Source organism: Silurus aristotelis (genome assembly GCF_946808225.1).
Source record: "Silurus aristotelis genome assembly, chromosome: 16".
NCBI lineage: Eukaryota > Metazoa > Chordata > Actinopteri > Siluriformes > Siluridae > Silurus > Silurus aristotelis.
In genome coordinates, this window is record NC_139589.1 from 20,059,460 (window position 1) to 20,075,138 (window position 15,679).

The 15,679-nt window shown below is 37.7% G+C and overlaps 1 protein-coding gene and 1 long non-coding RNA gene across 8 annotated transcripts in view; one reads left to right on the forward strand and one right to left on the reverse strand.

Moving 5' to 3' along the window:
• Window positions 1-5,091: 5,091 nt before the first annotated feature.
• nsmfa (NMDA receptor synaptonuclear signaling and neuronal migration factor a) overlaps window positions 5,092-15,679 on the reverse strand; it is a 36,350-nt gene continuing 25,762 nt past the window's right edge. For all 7 annotated transcript variants that reach the window (XM_083564129.1, XM_083564131.1, XM_083564132.1 and 4 more), the window contains 6 exons: window positions 15,224-15,257; window positions 14,746-14,816; window positions 14,498-14,577; window positions 14,302-14,404; window positions 10,687-10,762; window positions 5,092-9,700 (listed from right to left, as the gene is read on the reverse strand). In XM_083564129.1, coding sequence (XP_083420255.1) covers window positions 9,603-9,700; window positions 10,687-10,762; window positions 14,302-14,404; window positions 14,498-14,577; window positions 14,746-14,816; window positions 15,224-15,257 — 462 coding nt within the window. In that variant the 3' untranslated portion in view covers window positions 5,092-9,602. The remainder of the gene's footprint in view (window positions 9,701-10,686; window positions 10,763-14,301; window positions 14,405-14,497; window positions 14,578-14,745; window positions 14,817-15,223; window positions 15,258-15,679) is intronic.
• LOC310738814 lies at window positions 10,774-14,810 on the forward strand. The gene is made up of 2 exons (XR_014537166.1): window positions 10,774-13,061; window positions 13,250-14,810. It is a non-coding gene; the product is annotated as an uncharacterized lncRNA (long non-coding RNA).

The following is a 15,679-nucleotide window of genomic DNA, read 5'->3' on the forward strand; positions in this document are numbered from 1 at the left end:
TAAGAAAAGAATGACCCTTTTACATTTTCTTTTAAATCTAAGACCAAGAAAACTGCATTAAATTGTAAGGAAAGAAACAGAGAGTAAAAAGACATTACAATATTTACGACATTTTTGCAGTTCAATCTATAGGAAAGGCCTTTAATTACAACATCAAAATATGTTGTGGTAACCTTGGCACTGGTGTATGTAGGTGTGAAGAAAGCCATATGGTCAAATGAGCCAGTGGATACAACTGTGGTTTGGGTCTCAGGGCCTATAGTTTGTAGAATAATGATCCGATAAATCCTATACCTTCATAGACACCAGATTTCAAAACAATTGAGCACCAATGGGAAATTTCAAGCCGTCGTCCAAGACACCATCATCCAAAAATGACTGAGGGAATATCACTTGAAAGTATAGTTGTATTGACATGTGGTATCTCTGAGGAGGCAGATTGAAGCTGTTCTGTTGGCACATTGTGGTGCAGCTAAAAACTATTCTTTTAAATAAAACTAAAATTCAAGAGGACAAAGAATGATTATACACATAATCAGATACATTTTACTCAACTCAAATGTTTTATTCACCTTTTTTTTTTTTTCATCTGTGTTTACTCAAATTTGCCACTAGGTGGGAGTGTAGAAGCTTTTATCAGCTCAAACACTAACCTATATTAGGCCAAAGAAAGACCACATACACCTGATCAAGCTATGCACTGTGTATTCTGACACTTTTCTATCAAAACCAGCATTAACTTCAACAATTTGAGCTACAGGAGCTTGTCTGTTGGATCGGACCACACTGTGCCCCACCACTCCCCACTGGCATCAACAAACCTTTGCCAGTAATGACCCTGTCGCCGGTTCACCAGTGTTCCTTCCTTGGACCACTTTTAATAGATACTGACCACTGCAGACCTGGAACATCTCACGCAAGCTGCAGTTTTGGAGATCCTCAGACAAAGTCGTCTCACATCACAATTTGGCCCTTTTCAAACTCGCTTAAATTCTTACGCTTGTCAAGTTTTCCTGCAGTTAAGATCTTACAGTTTCCTAAATCCTGAGCCCTGGGCAGGAGCCAGGGGAAGATAACCCAGTTGCGACCTCTCCAGCTCTGAACCAACATAGGGAGTCTACATTACACAGTATATGTCAATTATCATGCAGAACACAAGTCTCATCTTAGGCTGCTGTCTTCTTTCTTACTTTTATTTACTGCTTGCAAACACATCCACCAAACAGCCAAAGCCTGAGCCAAGCTCTGAATCAATGGCTGATAGAGACAGCATATTGACTATTCTTTTGACTACTCACTGGTTACAAAATCAGATCCATGCACAGATAATATCTCAGGTTTATTTTCTGAGATTCTGTGGCAGGTGTGTCTTAATGAGCAAAAGACTTAATGAGTCTATTATTACATTTCAAGTCTATGCTTGTCAAGGGCCTTCTAATATCCAGAGACCATGGCCATGTGCATAAGAGGCCCTGTCAGTAATTTGCATGTGCTTGCTTATTTACTAACAAAGAATAAATAATACGATACTGAAATGCTGTATAAGGGCAAGTTGTCAAATTTTCAGATCCAGGCTTAAGCGTATGATAGGATGAAAAGAATGATAAAATCTGCAGATTCACATTCAACAGGAATGATTCAATAAATTGGAAGAAAGTACCCGGGAAAGAAAATGATTTCTTGCTCAGTTTAGTATGTCATGTAATCAGTAAACCGGAACCTGATTGACTTACCTGATTATTTTAGTCTGTCAGCCAAACAAGATTTGATAACCAGAAAAAATTTTGTTGCATCAGTCACATAATAGCTGCTAAATAATATAAATACATTTTATAAATGACACACCGAGTCTTCCAACATGAACTGGTTTAAAAGTCTAGTTTACTTTCATCAAATTGAACCTAAAGCTCATTTCATGTCCAACTAAACCAAAGAGATAGAAATGCTGGACGCTTGAAATATTAGGAGAAAAACAGACTGCAGTGAAACAGTGACCTTGTCAGACACAGCGATTAAACCTGGACCATGACAGTCTGTCAGAGTCGTCTGTCCACTAGCAGTAAAAGGGTGTTCTAGACCACAGATTTATCACAAGATCCCTAGCAGAATGTTACCCTGGTGGCTGATTCAGTGTCTCCCCAGATTGTGACAGGTTCAGGTCAGGGAGGACTCTTTTCATCTGCTCCTCTTCTCCTATTCACTGCTCCTGGACTCTGATCTCCGTGAAACCCAGCAGCTGTCTATTTGTCCGTGCGGCACATCAAAACCGACCCGAAATGCTTTTGATGTGGGGTAATACATAATAAGCCTTACACATATTTAGAACACTAATGAAGTTCTTCAGCTCATTATCTTTAATGACCCCTGGCTCAAAGACGTTTTAATTTATGCTCAAAATAAACACGATTTCAATTACCCATGCAAATCTTGTGAATATGCAAAAGCCCTCGGTACTGCTGCAGAAAAAACTGGTCTGTTCGTTGTAGTTCCACTTTTTCATTTCCAACACTCGCCCAACAATACTCCCAGCACGAAACAAGCTCATCTGTGGAGGACCATCACTGATTGATGTTAGCTCTCGATGCACTGAAACCCCTTGCTGTGCTTGGCTGGATAATTCACTTTGGCTTGTTTATATAAAAAAGAAATTGCTTCAGGCCTCAGCATCACACTGTGGTTAATTCCCCAATTCCTATTCAGCTGTTTGCTGTGGTTATGCACATTTAAAGAAGTAGAACTTAAATAATAAGGAATAGTGAAAAAGCAAGATAGATCCAAAAAGGGGTCACTCTAATGTTTATACACTGCATCAGTAAGTTGTGCAATTATTTTGCTGAAACGTATTAAAAATACATTAAAAACGGGTTCAATGAATAAAGAACCACTAGGGCAATTTCCTCTACAATAAAAGTACCACTTCATTTTTTTCTACACCAGATAGAGTGAAGCAATGCTGGATTTGGTCACAGAGGGACATTATTGATCTACCAACCTCTAAATATTCACTCTATTGTAATGCATCTTCCATTTGTTGCAAAGCCCAACTGCTTATCACGATGTCCAGATCAAACTACTGGACCATGGATTTTGTTACACATGTTTCAGATTCACAAGAAAATGTTTGACCACTTCAGCCATAATAGGACCATCCCAAAGATTGATTGCACTTTTGCAGCAACAAGAGTAGTGGAAAATTTATAGCAGTAAATTTGCCCAATTGTGTAGTGGCACATCCTGGCCAAAAGCATCTGCATCTGTCTATGAAACACATCAAACTGTTATCCATCTGGTCAAAAATAGATCAATCTCCATTCACAGTCTCCTGTTACCACCTTCATATAGTTTATGAAGTCTAATCACTTCCAAAGCTTCCTTGTCCACCTTAATTTTGTTTGCAATATTTTGCCTCATTGGTGTTTGATATAAAAGACCACTGAAGTGTTGCTATTGTTCTTGAATTTGTATGTGTGCAATTTTTGAAACCCAACTTGTGTGTGCAGGAATTGTGTTATGGCAGACAAGAATGCATAGGTAGCCTGCTGACTGAAAAGGTCTAGTTTGTGTTTTAAACAGAAGGTGACAACCCCATGACCCTGTGTGCCAGATACCTGTCCAGGTGCTATTGTTAGATGGCACTACGAGGCTCTGGCGAAGGAGTTAATGCCTGGCGAACTTGCCTTCTCATTTACATTAACAACCCCTGTAATGACTCACATTTCTTGGCATGCTGCCTGTAGAATTTTGGACCAATTGCATCTCTAGTAGTGGGAATTATCTCATTAAATGTCTGGGACACCATGTTATAGATACAATACACAATGCATTTGCCAGAGTAAATGCCATAAGCCTTACAAACAAGAATATTTCTTTTCTATAAGCAACCTCATCAACCTGAATAACTAGAGAAGTTGGTAGTATCTTTATAGAAGGCATTAATATTATCCTTAGCGATCCCAGATGCATCTGCCATTCAAGTCAGCATGCATTTTTTTTTTATCAGTTTGCATCTTTACTGTGCTTCAAAATATATGAAAGAGATTTTCAATTCAACTGGCATATTCTGGACAAACCTAATTTTGTTACATGGGCAGAAAGAACTGAATTGTTTTTGGTATCCAATTGGTTGAATAATCAAGCATTTGTTTTGCTAAAGCAATCTTAATTCCAGCCTGCAAGCCATTTACTGCAGTCCTTCATTGTTCTTGTATGATTTATTCGTATGGTGTCTATACTGAGGGTGGATTCATTAAGCAAATGCAGACAATAAGAATATTGTAAGCAGACAAGAAGAAATATTGTCTCCTTATGTGTGATAGATAGATAGATAGATAGATAGATAGATAGATAGATAGATAGATAGATAGATAGATAGACAGACAGACAGACAGACAGACAGACAGACAGACAGACAGACAGACAGACAGACAGACCTGACTTTACCAGCCAAGAAAAATGAAAAAGGCACAAGTTTTGGAAACCTGTCTGTGCTTATATGATTTCTGTTGTAACTGGAGTTAGCGAGCTCTCCCATGACCCAGACTCAACGCATTACAATGGCTTGTATCTAAACAGTAGCCTACCAAGTAAGTCATTGTTCACTGTCCTCCTCCTTCCTTTCACAACTATTTCTCTCGAGAGTTTTTCTTTTAGCATCGTCGTGCGTTTAAAAATCACCCGGTAAAAGCTTTTCTCCCGAAGCCGTGCAGCTCAGAACACAGGTGAGGTGCGCTTTTTCATTTCCGTTTGGAAATTTTATTTGTCTAATGTTTTGTCGCTCAGTTTTTTGGCTTGAAGTTTGTGAAACCGGGAAAAACCCAGGAAAAATCTGTATATATGAGTTAATTGTAAGTCACCCTGAATAACGGTATCCACCAAATGCAATAAATGTAAATGTAATGAGAAATTGTTCTTGATCTAAATTCTTACTTATTTTAGCTAACAGCTTTTATGGCTGCCAATTCCTATACAGAGTAAAATTATTCATTTTAACTTCATTCTGCAGTGTCAATGGAACGTTTGACTGGAAACACCGGTGTACTCCTTTACAAGGTAGTCTGGTGCACAAAGAAATATAAGAAGAAGTCATACGAATTTTATTGGAACAAAATGTTTTTTATTAGAAAAAAAGTGTTAGAAACATTATGCACCTGTCCAGTGCCAGTGTGGTAGAATGTCTGACATTCAAAATGACATTAGTACTGCAAATGTAATTTTCACACTTGAGTTATTCCCCAGTACAATGATGCAGTTATACAATGAACAAATATGCTACAGTTATTTATTTCAAATGAGATCAGCAACACTGTCGAAAATATTTCTTTTTTTATCTACAACATCTAGCCTGTTAAAAAAAAAAAAAAAAAACGTTGTCTGGAATGTTAAAATCAACTATTCTCCATAGCCCTCCTTCCAAAAAGCACAGAAGTGTAACTTTCTCCTCAATAAATATGCATGCTGGTCTTTTTCAATCAGTATTTAAAAAAAATCTAAAGAAAAAAAAACTCCTGGAGGCCTGGTAAAAAGCTTGGCACCATCTGAATTCTCCAAACCATCAATCATCTCTTAATAGACTCGATCAGCAGTAGGCCAGCTGTGCTGCTGTTACTCTGCCTCCACACATGGCCGGATCCCTGGCACACAAACACATGCATGACCCAGGAAGAAAAGCACCATTGAAAGAGAACTGGAGCTCAGGGAGAGGGGATGGCACCTGGTTTGAGTCCAGTAGGGTATCTGGACTGTAATTTCAAGAGAGCGCTGACTCACAAGACTATTACAAATGAACACATTTAAGTGACTGAAAGGTCTGGTAATGCTTATTGAGTTAAATTATGGGTATATACACTCAATGGCTACTTTAATAAGAATGTCTGCTAATTTGTACAATTATCCCATCAGCAACATTTGGCAGCAGCACAATGCATAAAATCAGGCAGATACAGTTCAAGAGCCGCTGTTAATGTTCATAACAAATACCCAAGAAATCCCTGGTGGTTGGTTGAAGTTTGTGCATTTACATACAACAGAAATAAGAGGGAAAGATTCTGCCAGTTCTTTAGCTGGTCAGTTTTGGTGAACCTGTGCCAACTGTAGCCTCAGATTCCTGTTCTTGGTTTACAGGAACCCACATGAACCCAATAGTCTATTGTTTTTGCTGCTTGAGGACAAAAACAAGGCAATGCATCTTCCTCAGTGATCGACATGTTGTGCATTTTTAAATGTGGTAGTTTGAGATACTGCAGACTTCTTTTTTATTTCGAACCCATCTGGACATCTTCCTTTGACCACTCTTTTACAACACGTCAACTTTCATCAAGAGATCAAGCAGAACTGATGCTTTTTGTTTTTCCTCACCATTTTTTTGTAAACCCTAAAGATGGTTGTGTGTAAAAAAATCCTAGAAAATGAAATAGTTTTTGAAATATTTATTCCAACAAATGTGACAAGAGATCACTTTTTCACCTTGTTCTAATGTTTTATGTGAACATTAACATACACCCGTATCTGTAAAATCATGTATGATTTTATGCATTGAACAGCTGCCACCTCATTGGCTGACTGAATAATTGCATGAATGAGCCAACATACAAGTGTTCCAATGATAATAGCCAATAAGTGTGGGATGAGTGTCTTTGCGAAAAAGTATATATTCAAATCACAAATAGCAAGAAAAAAAAAGAGCAACTGTAAAGTCTAGACTACATAATATGGTCTACTACTGAATTGTCATCGTCTGCTGTCACAAGCAGTCATGTAATTCCCAGAACAGCTTTGCCAATAAACTTTATTATTTATATTACTATTAATATTCACTATGATGTGAGAATTTAAGCCAAAACTGCAAAGATCATCATCATACAAGCAATGCACACATTAGAGTCACCGTCCGCATACAATAATAAAAAATAAATATGTATTCAATAGGGGAAAAATAAATAGTGAAATAACATATTTTTTTTTATGATTATTATGGTCGTAAACAATCAGCAGCGACAGGACATATGAAGGGACACCATACAAACTGGCATGAATAGTAATATGTACTATGAATAAGGTCCTAAAGATAAATCCAGACATCTAATTTCAGTGAGGGAAATGAATAAAGTTGATTAAAAACAGTAATTTTTTTCATATTGCTACAACTCAATCAACTGACCTGCTTGCAAATTAAGATAAAATGTGCAGCTGTTAGTTTATGCAACGTACAATGAGGTCCAAAAGTCTGATACCACATTGAAACTTGGGGGGAAAATAAATAAATATAAAGATTAATTGCATATACTTTGCAATGAAAATTGTATCGGGTTAGAAAATAATACAAAACAGAAGCATTCTCCGACATTTGGATGCCATTGTACAGAAATTAGTGCAGAATCAAACTCGATTACATCTGTTCATTTTCGAGGTCTCCAGACTGCACACCAACATTTACACAACGAAATGTTCCTGACAGTATGATATTGGCTGAATACACACTCAGCTTCCCACCTCTCTCAGCATGCCACTGTGATATACCCAAGTCTTCCTGACACCAACCAGAAGTCACAGATGGCTTCAAAATGGCTTAAATTGCCCAAAAATCAGGCCAATTCATTAATGTGTCCCAGCTGGCTCACAGAGTGCTGAGCTTAGGAATGGAGGTCTCTATTTTTAGCTTGCTGAGCTAACTGAAATTATTAAGAGTAACAGAACAACCAACAGCAAAATATACTTCGACATTGATCGCTAAAGCACATTAAGTGACAGTAGACATGTTATGCTATTCTCAGAAATCACTCATAGCTAATTAGTAGCTAATGACACTTCGAAAATCAGGAACTCCTCAAGTGTGTATGCCAATACCGATTCCATTTTAACACTTTCTACCTCAGAGTGCACAAAGTGACATGCTGACCAGAGGCAGATTTAGTGTCATTGCCACCAACGAGAACTGATGTTTTGGATCAGTATGGTTGCTGCTACATCCCTTATCTAAAAGCGACCAACAGAATTATGGCATAGGATAATGCAAACATATTCAAATTCAGAAATGTCATTGGACAAACATAACCAAAACATGTTAGGGAACAGAAGAAAATATGTAGAACGAATGTTTCTGTTGTCATAAGCAGAAGCCATTTTCTTTAATTGTAGGTCTTACATTATATGATCTTTGTCATATAAGCTGGACACGTGGTATCACAATTTGGCAGATATGTTAATAGGATTATTATTTTATACAGTATGACCGAAAAAAACCCACAGAGATCACAATGTGTAAAACCAGCTTTAGGTGTAAAAGGTGTAAAGTAAATTTTAGGGCACAGATATCAAAAACATCTCACACATGAGTTGAGGGTCAAAGGAGGGAAAGTGTAAGGCTTGTAAACGCTTTTGTTCCCAGACAGTATGCAGGGATCGGAAAATGACACACTCCTCCTATAAAGTCCCTGACTTTGTTTGCGAATATGTTTGGACTGGACCAAGAAGTCAGACGTCAACATCTAGAACTTGATAAATTAATCAACTCTCACTCTTTTTCTCCCCAAGTGAAAAACGTTGCTGACTCACAGATTTATGACCATGATATATGATAGGCTTGTATATTTTACCACAAAAATAGATTTTAGTGCATTCAGCATTTGTGCCCCACTGAAGCACTGCAGCAACGCTGTATGATCGCTGACACTTCACTACCATCTCCCAGACTGCAGCAAGCTGACCTGTGAAAATGGAATTCTGCTAATGGTCTCTGCTAATAGCACTAGGAGCTCTAAAACTGCCTATTAAATGCTGGTGGAGGCCCAAAAGATGAACTTGTCTACTCTATAACTAAGATTTTGTAGCAGAAATGGACTACAACGTGAAAAACGATGCAAAGACTAGCTAGACGAATTCTCTGGCATCTTCTCTAGTGATAATCAAAATTGTATAAGTCAGCAGAGTATACAGTCTTCACACGAGATACTTAACAAGGACTCCCAATCACATCTGGACAGAGGTTTAATGGAACATACTCATTTAAATGGCTAAAACCTGAGTTATTTAATGGACGTCATTAAAAAGACCACAACAATAAACATCATTATATAAATTATGGACCACTGACATTTGGATTATTTGCATGAATATGGTTACATTATATATTAACAAGATGTATGCACATCCATATATTACTAGTATGATTTTTCCTCATGTCTTAATTGTATTTTCGAAACAAAACCTTCGAAAAACAGCCTGACAGACATAAGACCTTTTTTTTTTTTTTTTTAAGAGAGCCTTGGTGCAATAGATATGTGACATAGAAAACACTGAACAGTCAGCCTGCATTCTTCTACACTGCCACCAAGGAGAGATTTCACTTTGCTTACTCTGACATGAAATTCTGTCCTTGGCAAATGTCCTCTCTTGTCGTTGTCTTCAGCTCTGAACTCATCTGCCACGCTTGTGGTTCAGGGTCTCAACTGAAGTGTTATAGATACATAATAACGCTCAGTTACGCTCAGTTCCTGTTCTCTCTAATGAGAGCTGGTGGGATGTAATGTTTCACAGAGTGGGGTGGGGCTGGGGGGGCAGGGGGGTTAGTTCTGTCTGCTAGGACCCATGCTCTCAAGGTCTCTGGGTCACAACAGATCCTCGTAGTCCAAGAGTTTCGAGTGCTGCCGTGTCTTCCATAATCGGTAGAGGCGAAAGTCAAAATACATTTCGATCATTTCCTTTCCTGTGACAGAGAGAGCAAGTCAAAGGACTGACACAAATGGTGTAATGTTTTAGTGAATAAATATCCTAGGTCTGCAAAAAAAAAAGATGAGAAAAACAGATGGGGAAAGAAAAAACATGAACAAGCCAAGCACTGTGTAATAAAATCATAGGAAAGAACACATAATTCATCAAGATACTTCAAAAACTGAGTCCACATAGTATGTGAATTCTTGATTAGTTTCTTGAACAGTTTCTTAACCTCATTGCGTATTAATTCCAACCTTAAGGTATCAAGGTATCACATATGCTAGTGGTCCCCAAACCTTTATTGCGCCACAGACCGCTTTAATGTCAGACAATATTTTCACGGACCAGCCTTTAAGGAGTGGCAGATAAATAAAATGATACGACCGGCATAAAAACTGGTATTTTCTAAATATAATAATAAACGTGAATCCACTGTGTTGTTTTTTGTTCATTTTGCTAGATTGGGGGTTTTAATTTAGCGGTAATGTATTATGTGTTAGCATAATACGGAGCAGCCCTTTTAAGAAGGTAGCGGATGGAGGTAAGACATGTGACCGAGGCATCATGACATCCATCAAGAGTGAGTCATAGACAGATGTGGCGGAGAGAATCCGGTAATTTTCCAAAATAAAACATCATTCAGAATCAGATAATAAATCAAACGAAAATAATGTAAGTTACGTATTCTCTCTGCAGCCCGGCCCGGTTGGGGACCACTGACCTATGGCATCACACAGTGCTACATTTGGTCTTTATTTGTTCTGTGAGCCTTGAATCTCATTTTCTTTTTCTCCAGTCATCACTTTTTATCATGATAACAATAGTTATTTTTTTGTCAAATCGCTCACCCCAACATATGACAAATGCATTATATAATAAGCAATTTATGGAAATTTGAAAGGTGCACAAGTGATAAGCGAAAACTCTGTGTGTGTGTGTGTGTGTGTGTGTGTGTGTGTGTGTGTGTGTGTTTCTCACCCTGCGCAGATAGCTCCAGCGGTGACTCAAAGGTGACTGAATAAGGCCTCATCAGGTACTTCAGCTTTTGGAACAGCTGTTGGCAGACGATAAGCAGAGACACCAATTAATCCTGCCTCCCTCTCAACTGGTCCTTCTCACCTCCATTTCCTCCTCTGTATACAAAATAGCTAATTCTGCAAGAATAACATGTCCTTTACTGCCACAAGCATCTTAATCACTTGTCTAAAATGGCTGTCTGGGAGAGAAAGCTAAAGGCAACCTTCAAATGCACCAATTAACACTGTTTTACTCGGGCATGACTATGATAAACCAAATCTCTGGAATATCTGTCCAGTTTAGGATTTCCCAAAGTGTTCAGCATAAGTGTCCAGTGTTCAGCATAAGTGTTCAGCATAACCTGTCACTGTTGCCTAAATGACATGTTCTCTATAGTATCTAAGTTCTATTGCATTTTTATACAAACTAAATGACTATTATTATACTGTTACAATAACTATATGACAGGCAAAAAAAACAAAAGTCACTTGAAAATTTTTTATTGGATTTCGATATTTGATTAAAAAAAATTATTATTAAGGACAGCTTTAGAAATGTTTGGCAGTGTATGGTAATCTTCATTAGCAGGTTCCTGTGGTTACTGAACGACAGGTTGGGGGTTTAGGCCCCACTGTTGCCAAGCTGCCACTCTTAGGTCCTTGAGCAAGGCCCTTAACCCTCTGTGCTCTAGGGGCGCTGTATCATGGCTGACCCTTTCTTCCTTTCTTTCTTCCTTCCTTTCTTCCTTTCTTTTTTCCTTTCTTCCTTTCTTTCTTTCTTTCTTTCTTTCTTTCTTTCTTTCTTTCTTTCTTTCTTTCTTTCTTTCTTTCTTTCTTTCTTTCACAAACAGCACAGCAACATGTAAGAATCTAAAAAATAAACCATTGTTTTACTCAATAGTCTCTGACAACATTTACTAGCTGAAAAAAATCATCTGAATGATCATCTCAACTTTGACTAGTTGATAATCATCTGTAACTCAGCTGAATTCTAACTGGAGATCACAAAACCTTTAAGAAACCAGTTCTTCCCGATAGAATTTCTGTTTAATATAAAATTAAACACTGCTTCAAAATAAAGTGTGAAATTAAACTCTTTCTGTGTCTAGAAACTAAATGTCACTGTTATTCCTTATCATTCAGATTGTTACATTTTATGTATTAATCACCACCGTGGGACTATTAGCAATGTTCCCCATACAACCACTATCTTCTTTTAGGAATAAAGAAAGTGCAGCACAACCCACAAAATTAGCGATGTAATCACAAAAGCAGCATTACAGTTTTCCTTTAAGCACCAGATGCACCTCAAAATCAATGTCAAGATGCACTGACGTATGTTCTAACAAGGAAGGTCAACACACCTCCTTTTAAACAACAAACAACATTAACAGAGTGCAGAAAAGTCATTTGGTCCCTTGGCTCTTGACACCACAGCCATTTCCAAGTCCTAAAATCTCTCAGGGTTAAAACTTCTTACAACAAATATTAAATATTAACATATCGCCAAAATACTAGATGTCTCTAAACATAGCGAGGTTTATTTAAGAATAGTGGACAATGCTTAATCTTTCATGAAGACACAGCCTGACACTTGAGCATCTGGATTATGCAACCAACAAGGGACGGACTGTCTGACAGACACAGACAGGCAGGTGGCAGAGACAAAATGAGACAAAGTGACAGACATATGGAGAGAGAGAATGAGAATGACATTGAGGAGAGATGAGCATGGCCATTTATTGCCACACCAGACCCCAGGGGTTATGAGTCATGACTTGGGATGAGATAATGGATTATCAAAAGGAAGGCACACAGTGTATGATGAACTGTCATTGTGTTCATCTTTATTAAGTTTAAACATACATACAGTAAGCTACATCAGAACAGGCACTGTTTAGCACTGAGCATATCAAGATGGATATTTTGGCAATGTGTTAGTGTGCAAGGTGTGGACTGTGTTTATTTACTGCATTCCTACAACCTTGGGGAAGCAGTCTGACCGAGATATAAGTGATGTGCAATATAATTTAGAAGTGCGCATAAACTGTGCGTGCGTAGCATACCAAGAAAAAGGCAAGCGCCCGTGACAAGTCTGTTAATCTTCTACCTGGTTCAGACATTTCACGCTGGAATGATTTATTGATAGATTTTTTTCATTTTCATTTATTCCCAAATAAGCAAAACAACACAATCTAGAATGACTGACAGATGCACAGATTTTTCAAACCAATATTAACTGATTACCCCTAGAAGTCCTGCCTCCTTCATTTGACTGGCATGCTTTTAGTTGCTCAGTAGCTCCTAGGTTTATAACCATAATGACTGTATAAGACTGTAGAAAGAACATTACTTATCACACAGTCCCGTGCTTATGTTAGTTCTCACTCTCCAGTGTTCTGTATTGTTGAAAGACTTATGAGCACACTCTTGATGTCACCCAAATGAGGACGGGTTCCCTCACCTTGACTGTTGATTTCTGTAAAGCTGCTTTGAGACAACGTCTGTTGTGAAAAGCGCTATAGAAATAAACCTATAGGTTAGGTTTTAGGGTACTTGACTTGACTTTAAATCTATTCAGGTTGACAAAATTTGTTTACATGACGGTTTATTATGGATGCCCTAAAAAGAATCCAAAACTGAACCTTTTAGGTTGAAGAAAAAAAAGAAATCGTTTAAACTATTCATGGCGAAGAAAGATTTGACAGAGCTACAAGGAAGTGTCAAACAGAATATTTTCGAAACAATTATTTTTCCAAGTAACGATAATCAGAAAAAAAAGTAAAAGAAAATTCCTTTTGCTCCCCTGTGCCTGTGCAAAGACATTATCAAACAGTTCAAAAAGAGCAGCAAATCTACAGGGAATATGTCGGCCATTAGATATATTTCTACAAGCATATCAGACAAGTGATTTGTAAAAAAGACTGTGCGTTCATACTTCTTCGGAGTTGGCGGTTTAGTCATAGCTTATTCCCAACTGTTTTTCTCGTGAAATGACACTTGTGATTGTGGGAGGGTGAAGCGATGCCACAGGATGGCTGAGCACCTCACTTCTGTGGAGCTTTAAGAGCTTTAAGAACAGTGCTAACTGGCATAATCTTTGGACATATTAAGTCGCAAACAACTTCAAATGGCTAGCATATTATCGACAAAGGCAAGAAAAATCCCATCATTGACATTCAAAGCACAGCGCCAATATGCACTGTTGAACAGCTATGACATTAATCCCAAGAGCCCAATCCTTACCATAGTCTTGGATATAATCCTTGCTGTTGATTGGCTAACTAGCGAAAGTTAGCAAATTGATCTTATTACCTCAAATCAAATTTTATTTGTCACATACACATACATACAGAGTACGACATCCAGCATGAGGGAATACAATAAGGGAAAATAAACAAAAAAAAAAAAAAAGAAGGTAGATAAATGAAAAATATAAACTATTTAAAATAAATGAAAATATATACGTGAAAAAAAAAATTATTACCATATTCTCTGGTCATCTTTTTACCATATTCTCTGCATAAATAACCTGCCATTACCCCTTAACTGATTGAACTGACAAGAGCATGCCTACCTTTTCACCATTAGGATTCCCCAGTACATAGCATCCCATGACATGGATCAGGTTAGGCTCCGGGTTTACTTTACTCATAAATCTGCTTAGCCTTTTCCAAAACCTACACACAGACATACAAACAGGTGTGGGGGGAAAAAAATCCTTGAGAATGAGCACTGCATACTTGGAGCAGACAAGCATTGATTTTACTCACTGGCTCATGTCCTCCTCTTTCTCCACCTTGGCAAATGTGGCCACTTTATTTTTCAGGAGATACAAATGCCCTGGTCCACCCTGAAATTATGAACAAATTCAGCAAAATACAAAAGACTCAAATACACACACATACCAAACAGTAATACGCTTCATTTGGAAAATAAGGTTACTGAAGGTGGTGTCATGCGACACATTGGCTGAGTCACTACTGCAGTTTTAGGGCAGCCATATTTGTTGTAAATTCACCTGACAAAAGATGAGCATACGCCAGATCTTGCATCCTCTCCTATAGGAAGTCAGTCTTTTCTCAATCTCCTCTACAGGACATAGGCAACAACAGGGATTAGTGCTTGAATATTCAGTCGAGATCAATGTTAATCATTTAGTTTGTCATTAAAGGGATTTATGACACCACCATACACCAAGACAAATTCTCAGAACAACAAACTACAGTTTATTGTTATCTTTCTATATTACTATTATCAATCTGCATCCCACGATTTTCATTTCAGGCATCATGCAAGCCAGTGCTGATGAATATAATGCCATTCCAATTCAAATATAATCAGAAAATCCAAAACAACAACAATAATAATAATAATATTAATAATAATAAAATAAAAAAATAACAGCCAGAAAAAACAGCACAAGAAATAACAAAAAAAGAACAAACAGATTCGACACAGCACATGTACACTGGCATCAACTGCACATGACTACCTACCTAAAATATCATCGAATGTAGCATGCTCATGATCCTAGATGCAAAAAATATTAATGTTGAGTGATTAATAAATGCAGAACAACAAACTAATAACAAATAATGATTTCTATGAAACTGCACTGTGTGGTGCTACTTGACTTGAGAGTTTCCAATGTGTTTCATGCTATACTGCATACCAGAGGTGAGAACTAGTCTTCGTTTCATAACAAGTATTTGTCTCAAATATTGACACTTAAGTGCTGAGTCAAGACTGCTGTAGAGACAGATGAGTCCTAAGTCAAGGCCAATTTAATGACAGCCAGTTTTCAGGACATGTCCCAAGAAAGGGCAAAGAAGTGTCTAGTCATGTCTCAAGTAAAGACCTAAATAAACGCAGGCAAAAACCCAAGTCATGTCACTTGTTACAATAGACAAGTCCCAAAAAAGATTTTTTTAGCTACATTCCCCCCCAAAAAA